The 26,543-nt window shown below is 40.8% G+C and overlaps 1 protein-coding gene across 12 annotated transcripts in view; it reads right to left on the bottom strand.

Moving 5' to 3' along the window:
• Positions 1-26,543, bottom strand: part of MYO1B (myosin IB) — a 177,958-nt gene that overhangs the window by 113,932 nt on the left and 37,483 nt on the right. For all 12 annotated transcript variants that reach the window (XM_024243264.3, XM_063712923.1, XM_063712925.1 and 9 more), the window contains exon 3: positions 14,079-14,194. In XM_024243264.3, the coding sequence (XP_024099032.2) occupies positions 14,079-14,194 (116 nt within the window). The remainder of the gene's footprint in view (positions 1-14,078; positions 14,195-26,543) is intronic.

Raw genomic sequence — 26,543 nt, 5'->3', positions numbered from 1 at the left:
TGAACCCAGGAGGTGGAGGCTGCAGCAAGCCAAGATCGCGCCACTGCACTCCAGCCTTGGTGAGAGCGTAAGATTCTGTCTTTAAAAAAAAAAAAAAAACTTCTTCTTCAAGACTCAACACAAGTGGCACCTTCAGAATTTCTGAACCCACCAATTTTTCTGCACTTCCAACTTGTTCCTTGTAAGTATACTGTTACATTAAAATGTGGCTTAAGTAGCCACCCCCAACCCACAACTAGAATGGACGATCCTTAAAGACAAAACCATGTCTTCTACAGTTTCTAACAAACAGCAGCTCTCCCACCCCCCACCAGTCTATTCATTCATTCACTCACTCCACCAATGTTTATGGAGTGGTTGCTCTGTGCCAGGCATTGTTCTAATTACTATGGATACAGGGATGGTAAAATAAAGCGCAAGTGCTCATGGAGATGACATTCTAATGCAAAAGACAATAAAGTAACAAAAAATGAGCCCATGGCGAGATGTCAGGTAAGTACAAATGCTCTGAAGAAAAATAAAGTAGTCTAAGAGAATAACAGGTGATTGAGGAAGGACTTGCTATTTCAGGGACTGCTATTCCTGATTGCAGTAACAGAACAAGTCAGCCCCTCTAAGGTACAACAGTGATGCTGAGAGTGGCATGTTCAAGCAGCAGCAAGGAGGACAGTGTGGCTGGGGAAGAGAGGGTGAGAAGTAACAAATGCAGTCAGGGAGGTGGCCAGAGCCCAGATCAAGTGGAGCCATGCAGGCCACAAGGGAGTCACTGCAGGTTTTGTGAGCAGCAAAGAAAAACAATCTGATGGAGATCTTTAAAAAAGATCACTCTAGGCAGCCGCCATAACATTCATGAAGATAAGAAAGTTGGCAGCTGAGGGGAGGGAGGCGGAGGCAACAGGAGAGTTGAAGCAGGGACGCAGTGAGGAGGCCACCACCATAATCCAAGCAAAGGAGGGTAGTGGCCTGGGACACACACAAGTGGCTATGGAGGTGGTTAGGATGATCAGGCTGATGATGGACTGAGTGTGCAGTAGGAGAAAAGGAAAAAAACAGTTTTGCATCAAGTAACCAAAGGATGATGCTGCCACTGACCAAGGTGAGAAAGAGAAGAGGGAGTGGGGCAATCCTAAGTCTGGTTTGAAGCATGCTAAGGTGTGAGACGCCCCTTATCCAAAGAGATGTTGCAGAGCTCAACATAGCTGGATTGCCTGCAGGTCAGGCGAGAAATCCAGCTGAAGATCTAAATCCGGGAGGCATCGTCAGCACATAGAGGGTATTTGAAGCCCACGTGGGCTCATCTAAATAATGCCTACAGAGGAGAAAAGCAAAGGTCCCAGAGTGGAGCCCCTGGACTTGCCACGGGAATGCGGAGGCTGGATATGGAGCAGCCAGCAAGGCAGGGGAAAGACAGGAAAATGTGGAGGCCAGAAAGCCAAATTTTAAAAGGGTTCCAGGAAGGAGCTGGTCATGTTGTCAAATGTTGCTGATAAAGGAAGAGGAGGATTCAAAATTGACCACGGGATTTGATAACATGGAGGTCACAAATGATCCTGAAAAGAAGTTTTAGTGGAGTGGGAGATGAAAGCCCAATTAGAGTGATTTATAAAAGAAAAAGGGATGAACTAGAGACAATAAGCATACCCAACTTTTCAAACAGTTTGGTAATAAAGGAAACAAATGGCATGGTAGCTAGGAGATGTGGAATCAAGAGAAACATTGCAGCATGTTATGTTGGTGGGAATGGAAGAAGAAAGAAAAAAGATAAGGCAGTAGAGAGGGGAAATGACTTGGAGGGGTTGGATGGGATCCTGGGCACACAACACTCAAATGTTTATTGAGTTGAACTGTTGCTACCCTTAGACATGTCTTGGAAAAATGTGGCCTACTAATTCAGGTTTCTAAAATTGTATACAGAAACTCCAACAATAACCTGGCTTCAGGAAGCCAGCATTCGCGTATTTCAGGACAAGCTTTCTACGGCTTCTTAAGAACAATGTATAATACACATGTCCACATCTGTGGTATAAAAACAAATGTATCTGGTCTGTCTCAGGTTCCTGACACAGGGCTCCTAAAGCCTTTGGAATTTCCTGGGTGATAGGAATATCTTGTATTATTCATAACAAGTCCCTTTCGCCCATACCTGAGGTTATGCAAATGAGGGGACTCAGGTGGGGCCCCTCAGTAGCATCAGTATAGGGATGTTTACCAGAAAGACCAAGCCTGTGATTAGAGGGGGGGGATCTTTCAACCCCACCTCCCCACCTCCAGGGAGGGGAGGAGAGCTGGAGATTGGGTTATAAAAATTTGAACACAATTCTGTTTTTTTGGGGGGATGGAGGGTCTAGGTTGGTGAACAGACTGACATGCTGGGAAGGTGGTATTCCCAGAGTGCACAGAGGCTGTGCACACACACCCCCACCGTGCCCTCTGCAGCTCTTCCATTGGACTGCTCCTGTGTTATATCCTTTATAATAAATCAGTAAATGTTAAAAAACGTATCATCCTGAGTTCTGTGAGTTGTTCTAGCAAATTCTTGAACCTGAGGATCATGGAAACCCCCAAATGTGTGGGGTTGGCTGAGCAGAAGTGTGAGTAGTCAGGGTACCCCATTCGTGGCTGGTGTCTGAAGTGGGGCACATTTGTAGGACTAAGCCTTTGACCTGTGTGGTCTGTGCTGTGTAGTTAGTGTCAGAACTGAGTTTGTCGGAGGTGTTCGAACCAGAGCAACTCCATCTTGAATAGGGGCGCGATAAAATAAGGCTGAGATCTACTGGGCTGCATTCCTAGAAGGTTAGGCATTCTTAGTCACAGGGTGAGACAGAAGGTCAGCCCAAGATACAGGTTATAAAGACCTTGCTGATAAAACAGGTTGCGGTAAAGAAGCTGGCTAAAACACACCAAAACTAAGATGGCGAGGAAACCGCCCTCTGGTCACCCTCACTGCTCATAATACACTAATTATAATGCTTTAGCATGCTAGAACACTACCAGCAGCGCCAGGACAGTTTACAAATGCCATGGCAATGTTGGGAAGTTACTCTATGTGGTCTAAAAAAAAACAAGGAGGAACCCTCAGTTCCAGGAATTGCCCATCCCTTTCCCGGAAAACACATGAATAATCCACACCTTGTTTAGCATATAATCAAGAAATAACCATAAAAATGGGCAATCAGCAGCCCTCAGGGCTGCTCTGTTCATGGGATGAAATGGCCATTCTTTATTCCTTTACTTTCTTAATAAACTTGCTTTCACTTTACTCTGTGGATTCACCTCAAATTATTTCTTGCACAAGATCCAAGAACCCTCTCTTGGGGGACCCCTTTCCAGTAAACAAATTGAACTGTCGGACACCCAGTTAGTGTCAGATAACTGGTTGGTGTTGGGGGAAAAAAGTCACACACCTGGTATCAGAAATGATGTTAGAAACATACAATTATCTGCTGTCAATTACCCGGAGCCATGCTCTTCTAGGTACCCACTGCTGCTTCACAAGACTATCTCCAGGCTATTGCAATTCCAGGAGTTGCCTGGGACTCTGAACCTCTCCATTCCCAGCCAGGAATTGTGGCTGGGCTCTGATCCCCCTTTCTCCCTCTGATCCCCCTTTCTCCCTCTCTCTTCACCTTTTCTGGTCAGCCACTGCATCCTATGGATTTGCCTCTAAAGTGTCCCTCCCATCCTCAGATGAGCCTTCTGTCCTTGTCCCTTACTGCAAAAGCCTACCAAGTCCCTAAACCTAAACCTCTCGTTGAGTTTCTCTTTTTCTGTACACCCACAGCAGTTCAAATCCCAAGGTTCATATTCTCTCTCCTCCTACCTGCTTAAAAATCCTTAGCACAAAAGTTCTTTGTGACCTGGGTCTGTTCTTCCTCTTCCACCTCATCTGCCCATCTTCAGTTTGAACCCTAGGTTCCAACCTTAGGAAACCACACAAACTTAGATCACTGACGTGCCACGCTGTTCTAGCTCAGTCTGTCTCCCATTCAGACCTGTGCATCTGCTGTTGCGTCTGCCTAGAACATTCTTCTCTCAACACATCACATGTCTCTCCCTCTTACCCCTAGAGGATGATACTGAAATATAACATCTCAATAAAGCACTCCCTGATTACCCTATTTAAAACAGTAAACCACCCCTGACTCCCCCACAGCCCTGATGCCCTTTCCCCACGTTAAGTTTCTCCACAGCACTTGTCACCATTTAAAATGCCATTTGTTTTATTAATGTCTCTTGTGTTTTGTCTCTCTCTGTGCTAGAATGTAAGCACAAAAAGGCCGAGATTTTTGTCCACTGTGTCCCCAGTATGTACATTAGTACGTGGCTCACGGTGGGCACTCAAATAACGTATGATGAATGACTGAGTCAACACTGTTCCCTCTGACTAGAAAATTCTCTCCTGAGCCTAGAGTCCTATTCTTTATCCATGCGGCAAACTCATCACCCAAGGGTCCTCCATCCCATCTCCTAGCTCCTCAGGCAGGGCTGTACCCCATTTCCCAGGGGACCACACCGCTTACTGCTCATTCTCAGACTCTTCTGTTAATTCCAAGAGCACTATTAATAATTATGCTGCTACAACAGGAATCACCAGGGCTGTCCAGGGCAAACCAGGACATGCCCCACCTTTTTTTATGGCCACTTTCTCCCTTCGGTATTTATTTATCAGTCTGTCTCCCACACCAGCCTGTGAATCCTTAAGGGCAAATTCATCTTTGTATTCCCAGCACCTCAACATGTTGTAGATGCTTAATCATGTTTATCAGATGAATGAACAATCACTTGCACTTGGGGATCTGGGATCCCTGGGACAGGCTGGAACTGGAACCTGGGGCTGGTACGCCTGGGCCTGTTCCCCTCTACGTGAGTTTCTGCCCCTGTGGTGGCCCCATCCCCACCCTCAGTTCCGCAGTCTCACGACTTGGGCCTCATATTCGCTCTGCTGAACTCTTTCATTATCCCTGGCTTTGCTAACTTCCCCGGGCTGGCTGGATGGGCACCAGCTTTTGTCAGCCCCTGTTCAGACAAACCCCCACAGGGCTCCTTTGGCCCTACTTACCCCGCCACACCAGTCCCAGCAACAGATTGTGGCAAAGATTCCAATTTCAACAACAAAGGGTGGGGCCAGCACCCCTCCCATCTCCCTAGACAAGGCTTCCCAGGTGGGTTCCAACTGTAGCTCTCTCTGTCAGGGATGAAGTAATTACACTAATCCTTCTCAGGGCCGAGGCCTCAGTGCTGCTTCTCCAGATGAAATGGATCTTTTCCAGGATGTTGCAGAACTTCTCAGAGTCTGTCAAAGGCCAGCCACATCTTGGCAGGAAGCAGCTGTTTTGCTGAGAACCAAACTTTTCCCTTTAAGATTGTATCATTGAAATTATCATGTATGCCGGTGTGAACATAGGCTTGGCTTCACAAACAGCATTTTTACAATAAACTCTTTCGAGTCTGAGATGTGCATTTGGTGAGAAGGGAGATAAACTCTAATTGAGGGTCTAGAAATTAGGATTCTGAAACTGCACAGATGTACCAGAAACACTTTTCAATTAACAAATGTATTCTTACATCATAACAATTTTCATGATAAAAACATTAGGCTGGCATCAAACCAACCTTCCTTTTGAGTTTTAAAAGCTTCATGATCTGGAAGAAAAATTAGCTGAGGTCTCTTTCTGCTAAGAGTATATATCCTGAAAGAAACTGGGTTGTTGTTGTTGTTGTTGTTGTTGTTGTTTTTGAGATGGGGTTTTGCTCTTGTTGCCCAGGCTGGAGTGCAATGGCATGATCTCTGATCACTGCAACCTCCACCTCCTGGGTTCAAGCAATTCTCCTGCCTCAGCCCCCCGAGTAGCTGGGACTACAGGCATGCACCACTACACCAGGCTAATTCTGTATTTTTATTAGAGACAGGGTTTCTCCACGTTGGTCAGGCTAGTCTGGAACTCCCGACCTCAGGTGATCCACCCACCTCGTCTTCCCAAAGTGCTGCGATTACAGGCGTGAGCCAACGCGCCCGGCTGAAAGAAGCCGTTTTGAAAACAGCCCCAAAAAGCAACATACTGGGAAGAAAACTTTGAGAGTCAAAGGCAGCAAGTTCAATTCATGGAGCATTTACAGAAGCTGATTAGGTGCGAGCCCCAGAGATGTTTCCCACTGCAGACCCAGCCTCAGGAAGCTTCAAGTCAACAGCAGAGCTTGACCACCACATGGACATTGCACTGCTGATATGAAACTCGCCTAAGTCAAGAAGTTTTCTAATCCTTGTTGTCCAGAATCAAACAAATATCCCCCAAGACTGACTGCAAACACAGTGCCTGCCTTCTGCTTATTTTGACCCATGACAGTCAGGCATAAAAGGAAAAGGGTAATTTTAGCTATTTTCAAGATGGTGTCATTACACAAGAGATGTTTATTTAAGGCATCTAAACTGGAGAGCAAACAAAGCTCTAATCCCCTTCTGTACAAGCTACTTGCATATATCTGAGGCCTGGACAGATGCAAAGCCTTGCAGACCACAACCTGTCATCTACTGACTTAAACTGCCTTAGATATGGCTCAAAGGGGGTTTTATAAGAATATCCTTTAAGATTCAATTTTTTTTTTTCATGAAAGCTTCCCTTCCTCTGCTCTTCCCTTTTTCCCTTCTAACCAATGGTATGTACAATCTTGACTTCTAAATACTTAAGCTGGAGTTTAGCCTCTCTCATGAAGACAGGAATTTTATCTGTTTCGTTCACTGCTGTATCCCAGTGCCTGAAAGACTTCCTGGCACATAGTAAGCTCTCAATAAATACTGGCTCAGTAAATGAATATCTCTTCTACAGCAATAAATAAAAAGAATGCTAGATGAGAAAGCATAAAACTCTTTTCTGCAACTTATTTGTGGAGACGTACTGGATCAATTTAAGGACTCAACTATTCCAAAAGTAAAATGAAAGAAATAACACAACAGCCTCAGCAACATCACATCAACACACACACGCACACACACCCTTCAGAAAGCACTTTCACATCCAGTTGCACAAGCAACCTCTACAGGAGAATTCAGAATCTAGTTGCAGTAAGAGCACTCAAAATAAACACAGCTTTAATTCACAGAATTTCAACTCTGTTGCAGAAAAAAAAAAATTGACTACATAAAAGAAATAATGTGTGAGTCTTCTGCCCTGGAATCTTAACCTAACTTCTGTATACTCAACCACAGCACTGGTACATTTTGAGATATAGTCAGAAATGTTCTTTATAAAATTACTTTGGTTCACCTTGAATGGAGTAAAATGGTAACAGGATCAACAAAGACTCAAAACACACAAGCATTATAGCAACACCACTCATGGGCAACGGTATGTGATCCTGAAAAACCAGTCTGGCCCAAAAGTAGGGGTCAAAGAGTCCACAGACAGAGGGCTCACTTCTGGATAACCGACATTAGCACCATACCAAGTGCCACCACTAATTGCTTACCCATTTTTAAGTGAGGGTAACCAGAAATTATTCAAAGCTGTAAGCCACTTTTCTAAGTTTTAACATTTGTTGCTGAGTTTGTAATTTACTAACATGGAAAGACTGCTTCACCTTGTGACTGCAATGCCTAAGGTAATATGGCCACCACATTATATCCTAACTTAAGGACACATCTCAGCTCACTCCTGGGCTATGACCACCAGAGGGCTTGTTGCCAGGTACCACAATACACTCTTCTTCTGGTGGCAAGTTCCTTTCAATAGACATACAGACAACATGAACAAATCGAAGCTGAACAAATACTTAAGAGTTGAAGAGCACCATAAAAATATCTTTGCTTTTTTTAAAAAATGAAAAAAAATTCTCATTGTACTGCATGAAATTTTGAATAAACTCCACAAGTATCCTATCAAGTACATTTTTATTTCATTGAACTCTCAGCCATAACACAGGTAAAATGTAATGAAAAATCACTTAAAACCTCTTTTGTTTTATAGTCATTGAGCTCTTAAGAGAAAAGCACTGGAGACAGCCACAGAGATGTGCAGGATAAAGTTTCTAACCTACAGAAGCTTTTATCTCATTCAAGAGGGTGACACCAAAACCTAATCAACCATAGCAAGAAGAGGTGTGTTTAAGACCAAATGAGTGGTCTGATAACTCAGGGCCAGTTGTCCCTTGTGGATTCTGCTGGGGCTGACCAAGCCTTTCAGACAGACCACAGGAGACTGGCAGGATTTTAACAGTGGAGATAAGGTACAGGGTATGAGACGTAGAAAGGAAAAGACATGAATGGCTCTGACTCAACAGGAGATTCCACAAAGGAGCGTAGTAGGGTTTGGAGGAGAGCAGGGAGGACAGCTAAAGCTAGACTGTAAAAGGCCTTGAACACTACACTAAAGGAACTGGGAGTAATAGGGAGCCCATGAAGGTTTCTAGGAAGGTGAGTAACATGATCTGATTTTAGAAGATCCATCTGTTGGTGATAAACTGCATCAACTGCTGCAAGGTTAAAACGCAATTACCCAACAAAAAAGGCCAGTGGATTTGGTAACTAAAATATCTGAAGGTGCACTGTCACAATGCTACTCCAACTAAGTGGAAGGAGATTAAGTATCGACTGAGTATCGCTTAACCAAGATGTTTGGGACTAGAAGTGTTTTAGATTTCAAATTTTTTCAGATTTGGGAATATTTGCAGATACAAAATTATCTTGGGTATAGGACCCAAGTCTAAACATGAAATTCATTTATATTTAATATACACCTTATATACATAGCCTGAAGGAAATTTTACCTTTCTCTTAGGGACATGGAATCAATTCTATGTTGCATGACTGCATTTTGACTGCATTTGGATGTCAGGAGTGGTGTTTTCCACTTGTGGTGTCATGTCGTGATCAAAAAGTTCCTGATTTTGGATCATTTAAGATTTTGGATTTTCAGATTAAGGGATGCTCAACCTATAGTTTGATTATTTCCCTCATCTCTCCCTTCTCAGCCTTTCCTTATCAATGCTGTTTGGGAATCTGAGGCAGTTCTCAATGAATCCAGTTACTGAGTTTTCTGAAATGTACTCAGTCCTCCCTGGAATACATTTTTTACCTTCCTTATTTTCAAAGAAGTTAAAAATCATACTGGAAAGACATCACTTACCTAACTATAGAAAAGCAAATGGTGGTATAGGCTCTGCCACGCAGCACAGCCACATTTCCTTGCAGATGCCACCCTGCTCAAAGATGTGGCTTAACACATAACAGGGACAGTTCAGAGAAGGAAAGGAGCCACAGAGGAGTCGTCCAGCTGAGGAGTTACATGTCTGGGGGACTAACAGACCCACAAATGATAACAGAAAGCTATTTTTGAAAGGAAAATAGGTAAGAAACCAATCTATACACTTCCATGATCTGAAAGTCATATACTTACACAAAATTGAATTATTTTTTAATTATCTAAAATTTAAAGAAAGATAAATTGTAGACACCTTCAAAACATATAAATTACAAAAGTATCTGGGTGCTTTTGCAGACTAACAGTGAATACAGCTCAAATTAAATTCCAAATGTAAGCCAGGTGCAGTGACATGTGCCTACAGTCCCACCTACTCAGGAGGTAGGAAGATCTCTTGAGCCCAGAAGTTGAAACCAGCCTGGACAACATAGCAAGACCTCATCTCTTTAAAAAAAAAAAAAAAAGGCTGGGTGCAGTGGCTCACACCTGTAATCCCAACACTTTGGGAGGCCGAGGAGGGTGGATCACGAGGTCAGGAGTTCGAGACCAGCCTGGCCAATATGGTGAAAACCTGTCTCTACTAAAAATACAAAAATTAGCCAGACGTGGTGGCGGACACCTGTAGTCCCAGCTACTTGGGAGGCTGAGGCAGGAGAATTGCTTGAACCCGGGAGTTGGAGGTTGCAGTGAGCCGAGATCGCGCCATTGCACTCCAGCCTGGGCGACAGAGCGAGATTCCGACTCAAAAAAAAAAAAAAAAAAAATTTACAAGTAAATTTCAAATGTAATATTGGGCAAGTTAATTGGCAAAGTTTTCAAAGCATGTAGTCTGAGCAGCTGCTTAAGTTGCTTTCTATTCAAACTGGAACTAAATTCATGAAATATTTACAGTTAGAATGCATCAAAAGCTAAGGTCATCTCACCCCCTTACATCACAAACATCCTGTTTGAGAATGCCAGGCTGTGTTAGTAGGGAACCAAGTTAGCATTGACCCTGTTTCAAAATACCGTCAAAGATGAACATTCGCAAAGAAAAATGCAGGAAAATACACTAAAGGAAGTGGAAAATGACCCACCATGCAGAAAGTGGTGAGACAGAGCATGTGAGAATGTTGGAAATGTGTCCCACATACCTTATTATTACAACAATTCCTATAATTCTCATTGTTAATAGAAATAGCTCTCCTTTCTCACAGAGTTATGGCAGATTCCATGCTAAGCACTTTATACATATTAGATCATTATCTAAATATCAACTACATATTTGGCCCTCACAAAAATCCCAGGAGTTAATTAATAATTCTTTTCCCACTGAATAAGCTAATTACTTAATTTCTTTGAGTTGAAGTTTTTCAAGTAATTTGCTCAAGATTATATAGCTTGTAAATGGAAGACCTGGGACTTGAACCCAAGTCCTGTTCGCTATGTTTTTACCGAACCCTTATCAAATTCTTAGACAAATCATCCCTTAAACAAACATTAAATAGTAAATGTGGCAAAAGCAACAGATCTAGCCTCAGTACGGAGCAAGTGAGGAAGGTTCCTCCCTGAAGAGGTCTTCTGCAATTTGAGGTCTGAAGGAAGAACACGAGTTGCTTTGCAGAAGGAGGGAAAAGCATTCCAGGCAGAAGGCACAGAATTCTATGCAAGGATGCTCTCATGGGAGGGAATGTGGTGAGGGTGGGGTGAGGACTGACAGAACAAGCAAGATGGGAGGGAAGGAGAGGGATCTGGCAACTTCAGATGCGTTAGTAAAACTGTACTTTGCTCACCACGTAGTGCTTTGTAGGCCATGGTAAAAAGTCATTTTCTTTATCCTAAGCACATTGAGAGTGTATTTTATTTTAGTGCTGGTGGTGGTTCTTTTCCTTGGGGGTGAGGGGTGTGAACTAGAGTAGCAGTGCCATGCTGCCTCCTACAGGAGTCTTCCAGGCGCCAGGATAAAAATGTATATTCTGGAGCATGAACTTCTATGATCTAGAATAGACTTCTAAACATTCTCTATCTACCCAAACATTATATATCTAAACATTCCCAGAGTGGAGATTAAAGCTGAAAATGCAAAAAGAGCATGTGGACAACTGCTGGAGGTAAATGAGGCACAGTCAAGCTTATCCTGGAGGGTTTGTGGTGCAGGAACACAGGCAAACCAAGGGTAGTGGGGTGGAAGTGCACAGGAAGAGGCCCTGTCATGAAAATGGCAAGCCCATTTCCAGCTAAGAGGGGCAACCAATGTTAATACCCCGGCTCCACTCCCACCAGCTGTGTAGCTTTGGATAAGTTACTTGATCTTTCTGTGACAATTCCCCCATTTGTAATAGTGCCTACCTCAGAAGATTATTTTGATAATGAAATGAGTTATAAAACATATGAAGTATTTAGAGCAGTATAGTAAGTACTTAGTAAAATATTAGCCATAAATATTTTTATTATTACTATTATTATTGTTAAAGATCACAAATTGCAGTAAGTAGTTAAGAAAGGAAAGAAAAACATCTTAAATATAGATCTAAAGCAACACGTTCTCAGACTTACATGCGCCTAAGAATCACCCAGAAAGCTTGTGAAAAACGTAGATTCCTGGCTTATGAGAAGTAAGACCTAGGAATCCAGATTTCTTCATAAGCCCCTGGGGGAATTCTGATACAATTGGTCCAAGCACCATACTTTGAGAAGTGGGGCTTTGAGGACTAGAATTTAAAATATTCAGGTATCAAATAAAGTATTTCATCACAGGGGCTTAACTATCAGGATAACTTCATAAAACAAATTTCAGATGTTATTTGTCTTAAGGCAAAATGAAACAAGATCACTTGCAATATTTACTTCTAGAAGAAAACTAAATGATCAGAACTTGCTTGACTGGTAAAATATACCAACAGATTTATTCACTAATAACCATTTTCATACATTTAAATAATAAATAATCTTTAGTTCCAAACAGCCCAAATATATCACTGCATGCTGCATTATCAAGAGAAACTAAAATAAGCATCTGGACAGTGGTATATATATGCTCCTTAATTATTAGATTTTATGTTCTATCAAAATTAATAAAGCCAATCTTTAATCATACAGAGAAAATCCTTTCTGCTAGGACATAATGAAGACTTTCTGCAGGTTCTTTCACTTCATTTCAGGGTTTCTTAACCTTGGCACTATGGACATGGTGAACAGATAATGCTTTACTGTGAAGGGCTGCATATGCTTTGAAGGATGCTTAGCAGCATCCCTGACCCACTAGCAGCAAGCACCTTCCTACCCCCAGTTTCACAATCAAAAATGTCTCCAGACATTGTCAACTGTCCCCTGGGGTTTTAAACTGCCCCATTTTGAGTACTACCGCTTTCAGTAAAAAGACTGAAAATGTCTCAACTCTAGAAGCGACCCAAGTTACCAGCTTAACCATTTTCAAATGCCCCACTACCAATATGCCAATGACCAATAAATCTTTTCTACAACCAAGACATTTACTGAACATTTCCTAATCAATATCTATATGCACATGTATTTATGTGCATTTCATGACAATTTGGGGTTGTTTTCAGCATATCATCTGTTTTGAGAGAAAGAGGATGATGCTACTGCGAAAAAGTAATAGCAATGGTGGTAATAACGAACAACATAACTTTGTAGAACGCTTGACACCTTCCAAGGCACTTCTGCACACGTTATTCCCAGCCCACGTTCAGCAGCAGTTCACAAATATTCTAAATCTGCATTCAACAGTTTATTGCATAAAAGATGTTATGCTGCATCAACCAACTCCCATCTGCAAGACACCGTGGGCCACTTGTAGCAACTGACAATCATAAGTACGTGAATTCTGGTAAAAATGCTTGCATGCCCACAGGAGACGAGGCAGGAAATGTTTCTGCCTAAGCAACAAGCAGAGAAGTCTGAGGCTCTCAACTCATTACATGACTTGGCCCAACTTAGCATATCACTCTTTCCTTTTCTTTAAACTCAGTAGTGGACATGAGAATGTAAATAGTGAACATATTTGTCTTGGATCAGTAAATGTAACATAAGAATAAATAAAGTTTTTTGAGAAATAAAAAGTTTAAGGTATTGTTTGTGATAATTTCTGGGTATTCTCTCTCCAACTTTCTTTATCAGATATTTTTATTTGGAGGAATGAAAGTTCGAGGGTTGAATAACCCGGTTCTACCACTGATCTACCAAATCTAGGAAAACTTTTCCAGTGTTATGTTTCAGTCATTCAGACTAGAAAACAAAATTGTAGTGGTATAAAGTGGCCAAATCATTTCGACATCTCTTAAGCACGTCAACGAAGAACTCTGAAAGAGCAGACAAACAGAATCTACAGGTACTGTGAAGGAATTATTTACACTAACAAGTGACCTTCTTCAGAAAAATCAAACAAGTGACTTTCCAGAGTAAGTGAAATCACTGGCCTATCCCACGCATCTGGTGAACAATGTCTGCAAAAATTACAAACTGAAGGTATTGTTTGGTCCTTTTACCCAAACACCATGACACAACCCAACACTCAGGATTTTTCTTGGCCCAACAACACTATGAAAAAGCTGCTTAGGCTCTTTATAATAATAAACAATGCACATTCCTGTTTTATTTGAAAAAATAATTAGCAGCAGCTGCTACTTGCAAAGAATTTTGAACAGAAAATATTTTACATCCTGAATCCAAATATTTCAGAAGTGTCTGACGTCAAATGAAGTATTCTGCCTTTTTTTAATTTAAAATAAAGAATAACAATTAAAGTCTTCACACTTTTATCAAACTTTAAAAAAAAACTGACAAAAACATTATTCTGAAATTCAAAGGAGACAGCTGCACACATCTGTCAACTACACATCTCTGAAGTAAAAGAGAAACTTAATGCTTTAGTACAGTACTTACATGTGAGGGCTCAGTTCATAAAAATTTCTGTTCCTGTATTCTTCCACTTTCTCTGGTGAATAAATGGGCAAAGACCGATATGGGTTAACAGATATAACCACACTTCCAATGTATGTCTGCAAAAGAAAGAAGAAAACACGCCCATTAGTTAGTACACAAAATGTATTTTAACGTCTTAAGCTTTAGTGTTGTATGGTTTCAACCTTTTAAAATCAACACTAGTTCTGCTTCACCATTCATTGTATACATTTTAAGAACGCTTTCCATCTCTGAAGACAGATGGTCAACAATGTCTATTTATTTTGCTGATAAATGGAAAGCATACATTTATATATTTAAAATCCTTTCAAAATATATCTCTGAACTAATTTACAGTTCTCGGTAAGAGTTCTCCAAAGCCCTGTCATATTTTCCACAAATTTTGTCACAAGCTACTGCTAACTGTAAGCAAGAGCCATGCTCTCCCTGATTCTAGATAGAGCTATAGTTCCCCTTCTTCTCTCATCTTCTTCCACCTTTTTAGTCAACAGTAACCCAGGGTCCCCCTCCTCCCTACCCACACCTCATAGGGCCTTCCCTTTGACACTGGCCCTCTGCAAGTCTGTCAATCTTTCTACAATGAGCTCAGATCACGTTCAATTCAGTATCAGAGCTACAGGTATCTCTTGGACATTCAAACCACATAATCTCATTATATCTAATATAATATAATATAATATCAGAGTTTTAGTGTCAAATTTAAATGTACTTTCCAGAAAGTACATTTAATGTCAACATTTAAATTTAATGTCAAATTTACATTTAATGTAAAATTTAAATGTACTTTCTGAGGGATCAATGCTACATTTTAGCATGTGCTAAACTTTTCTCACTGAACTTTAAACCGGAACACAATTTCTCTTCCTTTCTACTTCGACCCTAAATTCCTGGCAGCACCAGTGATGCTGGTTTAGTTCCTTCTGTGCAATGCCAAGGACAATGCCACAAGCAAACGTCACTTAACTGTAACTTATCTTGGCAGCTCCATTTTCCCCTTCAGTTTCAACATCATAAAAGACAGGAGGGGGAAAAAAGGTGCCAACAAAAGTGGTAAAGTGATAAACTAAGTGATAAAGTGATAAGCGATAAAACTTTTAAAAAGAAAAAGGTTCATAAACGAAAGAAAGAAACAAGAGGAAAAAAGACCTCCAACTTCCCACCTTTCCAATGTCATCCCACAAAAGGTAGCATTTTTAGAGCAACAAGTTTTTCCAGTATTACCACCACTGGGATTCAAAAAGACTGTCAGATATTTCTAGAAAATTAAACGGAATAGAAAATGAAGGAATGTAGAAATGTTCTGCTGACTTTTTTTTTTTTCTTTTTACAGGGGTCACAATGATATTAATTATGAAGGACTTTCTCCCAACTAGGAAGACTGAACAGATTATATATATATATATAAACACACTTTCATCCTGTAAGAATACTATCTTGTCAAAGGTGAACAAATATTATCTTGTCAAGGGTGGACAAGATTGCTGTTGTAAAAGAAAACTCTCAGTTCCCATGCAATTTTTCACATTTATTTCTAACATTCTATCACTAGGACCCAATTAATCTGGCCTCACAAACAATGACAAGACTTTCTCAAGGTTTTCTGGTTGTCCTCACGCTGCAACCCACCTAGGAGATGGGAGATGTCTCCCAAGGACAATGTCACAAGCAAACATCAGATGGGAGACGCCTGACACTGAATACTTGTCTGAATAGCTTCTAGCTAATGCATTAGAATTAGTAGCCTCGGTAAATATGAAAATATAGCCATTGGTTATTTCTTTAACATCTAGTGGTTAAAAAAATCAACCTTCTTTAAGTAGAAAACTACTATTTGAATCCTTCTCCCTTTTTAGGTAATTTCTTGAATACAATAGTTTCTAAAATATATTGACTTGCTGTTAGCAGAAAAACCACTTACTGAGTTGCTCTTTAAAACCAAACTTCACAGTGGCTAAATTCTTGATAAAAATCTGCCTCTGTGGCATTCTTGCATAGAGAACAAACTCTGTTGCCTCAAATTCAAAATCAAAAGCCACAGTAATAAGTTGTAAGTTTCTCTTTGTTCCTTGTGACTGTTATACATATGAATTACGTGTGTTTGTTTTCCCCCAGCTGCATCTCTATCACCTAGAACAGTGTCTGGCCCACCATGATGTACAATAAATATTTGTTAACTAAATGACCGAATCACACAGGGTATGTTCATCACTAATTGGAGGGTACAAGCCACTGAAACACATATAATTATTCTTGCATTGAAATATAACACCAAATATACTATACTCAGTGCTTAGTATTTTAATCAGCCTGTATGCCATGTGTTACTGTTAGAGGTGTTTGAACCAGAGCAACCCCATCTTGAATAGGGGCTGGGCAAAATAAGGCTGAGACCTACTGAGCTGCATTCCCAGACGATTATGCATTCTACGTCACAGGATGAGGTGGGAGGTCAGCATGAGATACAGGTCATAAAGACGATGCTGATAAAACAGGTTGCAGTAAAGAAACCAGCTCAAATCCACCAAAACCAAGATGGTGATGAGAATACCTCTGGTCATCCTCAGTGCTACACTCCCACCAGTGCCATGACAGTTTACAAATGCCATGGCAACATCAGGAAGGTACCCTATATGATCTGAAAAGGGGAGGCATGAATAATCCACCCCTTATTGAGCATATAATCAAGAAATAACCATAAAAATGGATCTGCATATGGAGTAGCCATTCTTTATTCCTTTACTTTTTAAATAAACTTGCTTTCACTTTACTGTATAAACTCACCCCAAATTCTTTCTTGCGTGAGATCCAAGAACCCTCTCTTGTGGTCTGGATTGGGACTCCTTTCCAGTAACATTACCATTTAACAAATCCCTAAATGTCGTTTGACTCTGGTAGACTGTAAAAACATCCAGAACAATTCTTTCCATCCCTGCATGCACTTCCCATTTGAAATGTGACTTTGTTACTTTAAAGATAGAGTTTCTTTCTCCACTCCTTGAATTTGAATTTGTCCCTGTGACTTGATTTAACCAAAGGGACGTTAGCAAATGAGACACAAGTAGAAGCCTGAGAAGCATTTGCGTATTAGGATGTGTCTCCTTTTTTATGACTGTGGCTGGAAGCCATGATGTGAATGAGCTTGAGCTAGCCTGTCAGAGAGGTCCTGTGGAGAGCTAAGGTATCCTGACCTACAGCCTGCTATGCTAACTATCAGACATAAGTGAGGCCATCTTAAACCATCCAGCCCCAGTAAGGACACCAGATCCCTAAGGCCACATGAGTGATTCCAGGTGAGACTAGCAGAAAATATACAAAGCTAAACTCAGGCTAACTTGCTATCCCAGAGAATCATGAGCAAATAATTGGCTGTTGGTGTAAGCCTTTAATTTCTGAGAGGTAGTTTGTTACATGGCAACAGTAACTGATACACCTATGTAAACCAAAAATAAAATTTTAAGGCCCCTCAACCATCAGAATAGACTTCCTCCTAGGCCAGGGTACTCTAAAATTTAACCTGAAAGATTGGTTCAGGGTCGAACATGCCTCATTATACCTCTCCAGCATTAACATCGACACAGACCTTAAGTCTGATAAGAAACATTTACAATCTATTGTCTCTGAAGCTGGGTATCTGGAGGTTTTATCTGTGTGATACAACTTTGGTCTTCACAACCTCTTATAGCAATCCACACATTCCTTTCTATTGATAACTCTTTTAACCAATTGCCAATTAGAAAAATTTTAAATCTACCCATAACCTGGAAGCCTCCCTGCTTCGAGCTGATCTACCTTTCTAGGCTGAAGTTTCATATCTGCCTAAAATGTCCCAATCATCTTGGGCACATGTTCTCAGGATCTCCCAAGGAGGGCTGTGTTATGGGCCATGCTCACTCATATTTGGCATAGAATAAATCTCTTTAAATATTTTAGAGTTTGACTCTTTTCATCAATACCTACATGACTCAACAAACTAAAAATGGTGCCAAGCAGGACAAGTTTTATCCACCTAAATAAGCAAACACTAAAAGAAACTACGCTTTCTCTCTCCATTCCACTTTATACAGTTCAGATATCCTCTTTATCCTCTAACCTTGAACTCCTAACAGGTTCATCCTATACCTGCCCTTTCTGTTTATGGATTTCTTCCTCGAAGTACTATGTGCATTAGCCAAAGGTTTAAATACTCCTACACGGGCCAGTAGAATAACTCAAATGTTCACAGTCACAACTCTCCTTCCTCTGAGACACAGAAAGACATTCCTGATAACAGCTGATTGCTGGGTGGGGCTTAAAATTCTACTCTAGTTTTAGGTAGCTACCAATTCTACATTCAGGTGACTACAGCACCAGATTAAATCTCCTTTTCAAGGATCAGAATGATAGTGACCAGACAGTTCATTTTTACATCAATTAACATTTGGACTTGTGAATCAGATGTCATTTTTTTAATAAACAACTGCTTACTATTTACAGTTGGTATTTTCTTATTGCATCACGCTCTAAAAAGGATGGTAAACCAACTCATTATGAAGTAACCAGCCCAGCCATTTCTGGGCTCACCTCTCCATGTTTCTGAACCTCAGCTCCCCTAAGCCCTCAGGTCCAGGCCACCACTAACATGACAATGGAAAGCTCCCTCCATGCCACTGCTCAGTGGGCCAGCCTCTGACACCCAGGAAGGGAAAAGAAAGGAAAGAGATGTGGGAGGGAAGAGAAGCAAACAAGAATGAAAGAGAAGAAAAAGGGAAGAGGGAGAAGAAAACAAGCTCTACCTTTCTATAATTGGCACATACAGAGAGCAAGGTTATATTTCATTTCTCAAGGGCAGACACTGAATCAAGAATGCACAAACATTCTTAAGTCAAAACCATCTCGACCTTCCTAGATTTCAAGTATCTCTAGCATTTCAAAACAGATGTCTTGTAAATAATCAAATAATACTTGAGTGTTCTTAGCATAATCACCGTGAAAACAGAGGTCTTTTCTGGAGGACATTCAATCTAGCCACCTCCACTCTCCAGACCACTGTTCAGAAGCCAAAAGAAAAGCCTTTGAGTAGTCAAAATATAACCTAAAGGCCACGTGTTTTATTCTATAAGAAAGTTCTTTCAGAACTCTAATCCTCAGAGCTTCTACTTCAATGATGTAGGGAAGGGCCAGCGGTCAGTGCTTTTTTGAAAGAGACCCAACATAAACTAATGTGGAACCAGGGTTGAAAACCAATGTCTGTAGCCCTTCCCTTCCAGACTCACAGGACCAGGTTTTACTCTCAATTGCAACAACCTGCTAGTGCTGCTGTTGGCTTATCTTCTATTTCACCTTCCCCTTTAAATACTCCTATGGAACTAAAAAGAAAAGTCCTTCTAGCCTCACTCTCATTTTAGCCACATTTCTAATAAACTTGGCATAGTCTCAATAGACTACAGAAAAACTGCAGCAACATCTGTAAATTGGAAGAGGCAAAAAGGGCCATACTATAGCTGTGAATTTGAAATGTTTGATTACAACTCATATATAAGAAATAAAATTTTCATCACAACCAGGTGTGTGTATGTGTGTCTATTTATGTGCACACACATACACAAGATAAAAACTTCACAAAACCAAAAGTACCCTTTACTATATGTGATACATTGATATCTTTTGTTCAATTCTAATATTTCTTACAAAATTTTTAAAAACTCTTGGCCTTAACCCACTAAATGATTTTCATGAGCAATTAATGATATGAAACTTGCAGTTTAAGAAATTGTGCTACACAGCACTCCTTAACCTTTCTTTAGTTGTTGATCCCTTTGAGATACCAACGGAAGCAATGACTCTTCTCCTTGGAAAAACACACATGCACAGTGAAGTCTGCATACATGTGATATACCAGGTTAAGACTCCCTCTGCAAGCTGAGAAACAACGGCCACTAATAGAAAAGGAAGAGTAGGGAGGGACAAAGAAAGAAAGAAAATAAGTAAGAAGTGATGAAGATAATTATCAAAGTATAAAAATATTTATAGTAAGACCCAACAGCCCCATGGCTTAGCCGGCCCTGACTGCTTTATTACGGCACTAATTGGGAACGTAGGGTAATAATCAACAGCCAAAATGAGTGTATTCTGTTTTTGATGACAAGGATATATGCAATACATTTTAGAATGATATCTAACCAAAGAGTTAAATATTTTAGCACAGCTTTAATATTATGTAAGTCTCAATAATGTGTAACATTCCTTCGCAAAGGCAGATAAATGAAACATTAGCACACATACACAGAACAGTCAGAATATTTCCAAGTCTGTATATAAAACTTTTTTTAAAAAGTCAGAATAGTTTTAATATCTTTTATATCATAATTCTTCCCAGGGTAACATAGAGATCTTTAGAAGCCCTAAATCCTGAAGGTTTACATTTCAGTTTCTCATATGATATTAAAATGTATAACTACACCATAAAATACACGTAAGAAAATCCCATAATGACCTATTTTTGCCATCATGTACTCTGATGCCTTTTTTGAAATATCGAATTCTCCCAAAACCTATTTTTAAAGCCTCTGTTTGCTGGGCTCTAACTAGGCATCCAATCTGTCTACCTACCTGCTTCCTTATTTTCTTCAGGATGAATTTCAGTTATTGGTTTACATGTCTCTGGAGTTCCTTAAAAACTCATCCTCAATCTATTGAACAGCTGGCATAGAATATACACTTACGCACCTTTCTACTAAACTACTCCCAAATCCCCAAGAGACAGATACAAATTCTCTATCTTAATGTCCATAACAAAGGAGCACAAAGAAGTTAAGTGATACAACCACATTAGCTAGCAGAAGTGAAATCAAGACAAGGAGACAAGAATCTGTTCTCTTTTCACTAGAGCATGCAATCCGTCTGTTAGGCCTGGGAAGCTTTGATAAAAAGCACGAAAGAAGAACGGAGGAAACTTGTGTTGCACAATGCCACACAAAGCATCTTCAACCTTTGTGTAATAAAGCGCTCCTCTGTTAGCCAAAAGCCTCCCATTTTACCACCCGAGAAATCCTTCTACCACCAGGAATAAACAAAACAGGAAAGGAAAAGATCTTCTAGTTACAGGGAAAATGTTTGATCTCACCAGAAAAGATTCAATCATAATCATTCTTTAGCTTCAGAGAAATAAATCAGGAACGTGGCGATATAAAAGGCAATATTTATCTAAATATCTTAATACGAATTAGTCTAAAATAACATCAAAGAAATATTAGAGAAGGTATAGGAGTCCTCTGCATCTCCAAGGGTCTCCAAGTCATGTTACTTTTGCCTCTAAAGTATTGGGCTGGTACAAAAGTAATTGCAGTTTTTGCCATTACTTTCAAAGCAAAAATCACAATTGCTTTTGCACCAATCTATAGTTCAAATCCAGGATGGGCCAGGATTCAGGTAAGAACCCATCACAAGGCTGCACAATCACACTGACTGATAGAGTGATTTTAGGTTACAAACCATTTTACCTGCAAGCAACAAATTTATTAAGGGCTAACTTTATGCAAAACATCATGCTGGGCATGGTAGGAAAGATACAAAGCTCCCAGTGTCTGTGTGCCTAGGGAGTTTATAATATAGCTTAGGAAGTGAGTCTTTTAGATAGAAAAACATAAAATTTAAGAGTTAACGTCTCTAGACATTAAAACAGATGAAACAGGATGTGATTGCTGGCTAAATGAGCCATTAGTCTGATTATTTTACTGTCTAATGAGTGCACAAGGGTTAGATAAAGAAAGGTCACTATGAACTGCAGAGGTCTGAGAAAGCTCCAGAGAAGACAGACAGCTTGAGCGGTCTAAAAAGATGGGCATGATTTGGACAAAGATCCCCCAAAGAGTGACACAAGATGTTAGGTTTCAGGTGATAGCTGAATGCCACCCAGCCACCTTTCTTTCTTCCTTTTTTTTTAAGCTAAGCTATCTTCTTCAAAATATATTTTTTTAAGTACAATTTGCCAGGGACTCAAACAGATATCTGCACACCCATGTTTGTAGCAGCATTATTCACCATACCCAAGAGGAGGAAGTCACCCAAGTGTCCAGCGACAGATGAATAGATAAATAAAATGTAGATACATACAATGGAACATTGTTCAGCCTTAAAAAGGAAGGGAATTCTGACACACGCTACAATACAGATTAAAACACAGACAGAGGCACAAAGGCCTACCCAAGCACATACCAAAGACAGAGAATGGAACAGCTTCCCTAAAACAAAGACATCCCCTGAGTAATTACGACTGAAATAAAAAATTCTTGCTAAAGCCAGGAAAAAAAAAAAAAAAAAAAAAAGACTGAGATCAAACTGTAGAGAGCCTCTGAACTTCACGTAAGGAGTCTGAGCTTGAGTCCAAAAGCAGTTTTGAAGTGAAAAGTCAGTGGGGGATGAGGGGCTTAGATGATGAAACTGATGGGATTTGAACCCATATCATTCTGACCTAAGTATGGTATTGAAGCTCTTTACTCAGATTCTACCTATGTCCTTTCGTAATAATAATTCTTCAATGTATTTGAAATATTGTGTAAGCCTTGGCTCCAAATTAGCTGGCAAAATTCTCTAGTTTTGTGTGAATGTGGGCACATTATTTAACTTTTCCATGTCCCAGTTTCCTCATCTTTTTTTTTTTTTTTTTTTTTGAGACGGAGTTTCACTCTTGTTGCCCAGGCTTGAGTACAATGGCGCAATCTCGGCTCACTGCAACCTCCACCTCCCTGGTTCAAGCAATTCTCCTGCCTCAGCCTCCCGAGTAGCTGGGATTACAGGTGCCCGCCACCACGCCAAGCTAATTTTTTTGTATTTTTAGTAGAGAGGTGGTTCACCATGTTGGCCAGGCTAGTCTTGAACTCCTGACCTCAGGTGATCCGCCTGCCCCGGCCTCTCAACTTGCTGGGATTGCAGGCGTGAGCCACCGCGCCTGGCCTGAGTTTCCTCATCTTTACAAGAAGAAGCATACTAGCTCCTCCCTCATCTAATTCTGAGGATTAAATGAGGTTGTGTGTCAAAACACCAAACACAGCACCTGACCCACAGCAAGCATTCCATAAATATTACCTATTATAATTATATAAGTTTAGCTGGGCTCTACTGGAATCTATTGGCTACTGTAAAGAGCCAAATGAGGACTTGAAAATCTATATAAAATATGTTAATACCATGGCTAAATTCATTAATGAGTCCTACCATACCAGCATCTTGAAAACTTTTACAAAATGGTCTGTTTTGTTTTGTTTTGTGTTTTGAGACAGGGTCTAGCTCTGTCACCCAGGTTGGAGTGCAGTGGTGCGATCCTGGCTCACTGCAGCCCCGATCCCCAGGTTCAAGCCATCCTCCAACCTCAGCCTCCTGAATACCTGGGACTACAGGTACACGCCACCATTCCTGGCTAAGTTTTGTATTTTTGGTAGAGACGGGGTTTCATCATGTTGCCCAGGCTGGTCTCGAACTCCTCGACTAAAGCAATCGGCCCGCCTCAGACTCCCAAAGTGCTGGGATTATAGGCATTAGCCACAGTGCCCAACCCAAAATGGTCTTTGTATACAGGAAATTGGTGAGTTTTCAGATAAGCACATAAGGTATGTCTTAATAAAACTAATATTAAAAGTCTAGGATACTAAGAAAATGACTATACAAGACAAACCAGTGGGAATCCTCAAAAATGACAACATGCTATTCACTCCAATATGAGGAATCTACTTCCTTCCTAGGTCTCAGACCCTGGGAATTTGATCACAAGACATTAAGATGTCATATGCCACGGTGTTTTTAATTAGACATCTGTAAGATTTCCCAAATTTCCTTGCAGAGGGCCTCGGTCTTTTTTTTTTTAAAGACACAGTATGGTCTACCAAACGCTTTGGTTGTTTTTTAGACATAGTTCAAAACTGTGCAAAATGCCTAAGTAAAAATTACAAGTATAAGGTGAATAACAGACTTAGGTGTCTATCTGGGCCTTATATTTTTTAAAAATGTAATTCAGTGTATGCATCTCATGTCTCCAGTCTCAGAAACATATTTGTGATGCATATGCAATAGACACATAAAATTGATGGTAATAGCCTAATCTTACAGGGGAACAGAACTGGAAACATTAGAAGGTTTTAAATAACTTGCCCAAGGTTTCTAAATCAGTGGCAGAAGCAGAGTTTCATCCCAAAGCTCTGCATCGAAGACTATGACAATAGGACAGAGAACAGTGACTTGGTCAGGATCTTTCAGCTGCTTGGCATCCAGGTCCATTTCCTGTATTAATGAACTCACCTAGGAACCCCTGACAACTATCCCAAGCTATAACAAATCTGGGACCTGAGGGTGACTATGGGTCCAGGATGGCTTATGAACCAACACAACCCAAGTTTGTGAAGATTTCCTCTCCAGTTCTGGTATCAATGAGCCTCGCCCCTGCCCATGTCTCTGCTTCCCCCCTTGTTTCTTTCACGCCTGCTGCGAGCTGGTTCCCTCACTTTCTACTCCATCGGCTGTCCGCTTCAAAGCCTCTTATTCATAGGTTCTGTTTGCCTGTGGCCTATCATGTCCTCCTCTTGACTTCATCACCCTCAGCATCTTGATCCCATTGATATCTTATTTTTTCAGTATTTCTCAATTCAAAGCTTGAGGAAAGAATCTAGCCTTGCTCATCTTTTTATCTAAGTTGTGCCTTAAATCACTGGCCTTGGGTCAGGAACTCATTCAGAGGCCAGGATGTCCCACAAACCGTGGCTGCCGACGGTGGCCGCAAGTTTGTCAGGCACAGTCTCTGCTGCCTAGTCCAAGACATGCCTACACTACCATCATATTATACTCTTGTTCCTGGGCTGCAGCCAGTCATTTCAGACTATGAATTAAAGAACTATATATGAGTTCAATGCCACGCTGAAATACTGGCTAAAAATATCACCTCAGGCAGTCTTTATTTTAGAGCAGGATAATACAATACTGCCATATCTTCGTTGAGACAAACTGTGTCATGAGACAAGTATTTTCCAAATATATACCATTCTCCAGACTTAATAAAACTCTCTTAACAGCATGGTCCTGTGGTCCTGTGTTAAAGGGATAATATTTGCAATATGTCTTTAAAATAATATTTCTATGGTTAATTGAAAGTAGTAATGTAACAAAAATGAATCTGCTATGAAACACAGGAACTGCTATGAAAGGAATACAGAAAGAGGGAAAGAAGTAGGCAGGGAAGGGGAGAAGAGAAAAAACCTAACTAATGAAAATATCAGGGTCTTGGCTAGGCTTGGTGGCTTACACCTATAATCCCAGCACTTTGGGGGTCCGAGGTTGGCTGATCACTTGAGGCCAGGAGTTCAAGACCAGCCTGGCCAAAATGGTGAAACACTGTTTGTACTAAAAGTACAAAAAATTAGCCGGGTGTGGCGGCATGTGCCTGTAATCCCAGCTACTCAGGAGGCTGAGGCAGAGTAACCGTTTGAACCCAGGAGGCGGAGGTTGTAATGAGCCAAGATGGTGCCACTGTACTCCAGCCTGGGGGACAGAGCTAGACTCTGTCTCAAAAAAAAAAGAAAACATCAATGTCTGAAACCTCAAAAAAAAAGTGATTCTGGATTTCCAAGTTTTTCAGACAGTCGGGGCACCTAGCATGCACTCCACTTCCATCATGTGATAGGCACTGGACTAAGATGTCCCTTAATTCCCACCACAACTCAACAAGATAAGTACCACGATGACCATTTTATGGGTGAGAAAACCTCTATTCCTTACAGTGGTCACAGTGACTGTAAGTCACCAAGGTTCAAACAGGTCTGTCAGCGAAAAGCTCACACCTTTCCCAGTATGCCACATCATTTCACCCTCCACTCCTTCCAAAGCAGAATTTGAACAACAGAATAGCCTCTCTTCAGAAATTGGGATTATTAAAATTTTTCTGCACTACGGATATACAACAGACACAGATGCATGTGTACAGGGGACAGTTGAACTGGCCACAGAATTAACTGGCCATGTATCCCCCCTGTGCTGTACTGCTTCCTCTTCCTCCTCTCTCTTGTGCTCATAAAGGCGAAGGGCCATGTGCAGCTGTCAGTTACCTGCCATCCTGTGAACATGATGAAATATACTTTCCTTCCAGTATCTTCTCCCACCTTCCACAGTGGGGAAAAATCATTGTCATGGCTGCTATCACTTTTCCTTTGACTTGACAGCACCATGTAATGATCACCTATGACTTTAGAAATGAATGTCCTTGCTCTATGTCACGCTGGTTCATGTCACTGCACTGTTGAGCAGCTCAACACATGGCAGGAATACTGATTATCATTTCGATTATTTGTCCGGGTCATTTTCAGATTGCCTCATTCCAAACCTACACATTCTTCAATATCATACCCAATTATTTTGAAAATTGAAAGGGCTTTTGTATCAGTAGTATCCTTTGATGCTCACAGCGAC

This window comes from Pongo abelii, chromosome 11 (genome assembly GCF_028885655.2).
Source record: "Pongo abelii isolate AG06213 chromosome 11, NHGRI_mPonAbe1-v2.0_pri, whole genome shotgun sequence".
Taxonomy (NCBI): Eukaryota; Metazoa; Chordata; class Mammalia; order Primates; family Hominidae; genus Pongo; species Pongo abelii.
The sequence above is the reverse complement of the archived record's forward strand: the minus strand, read 5'-3'. Positions and strand labels throughout refer to the sequence as shown.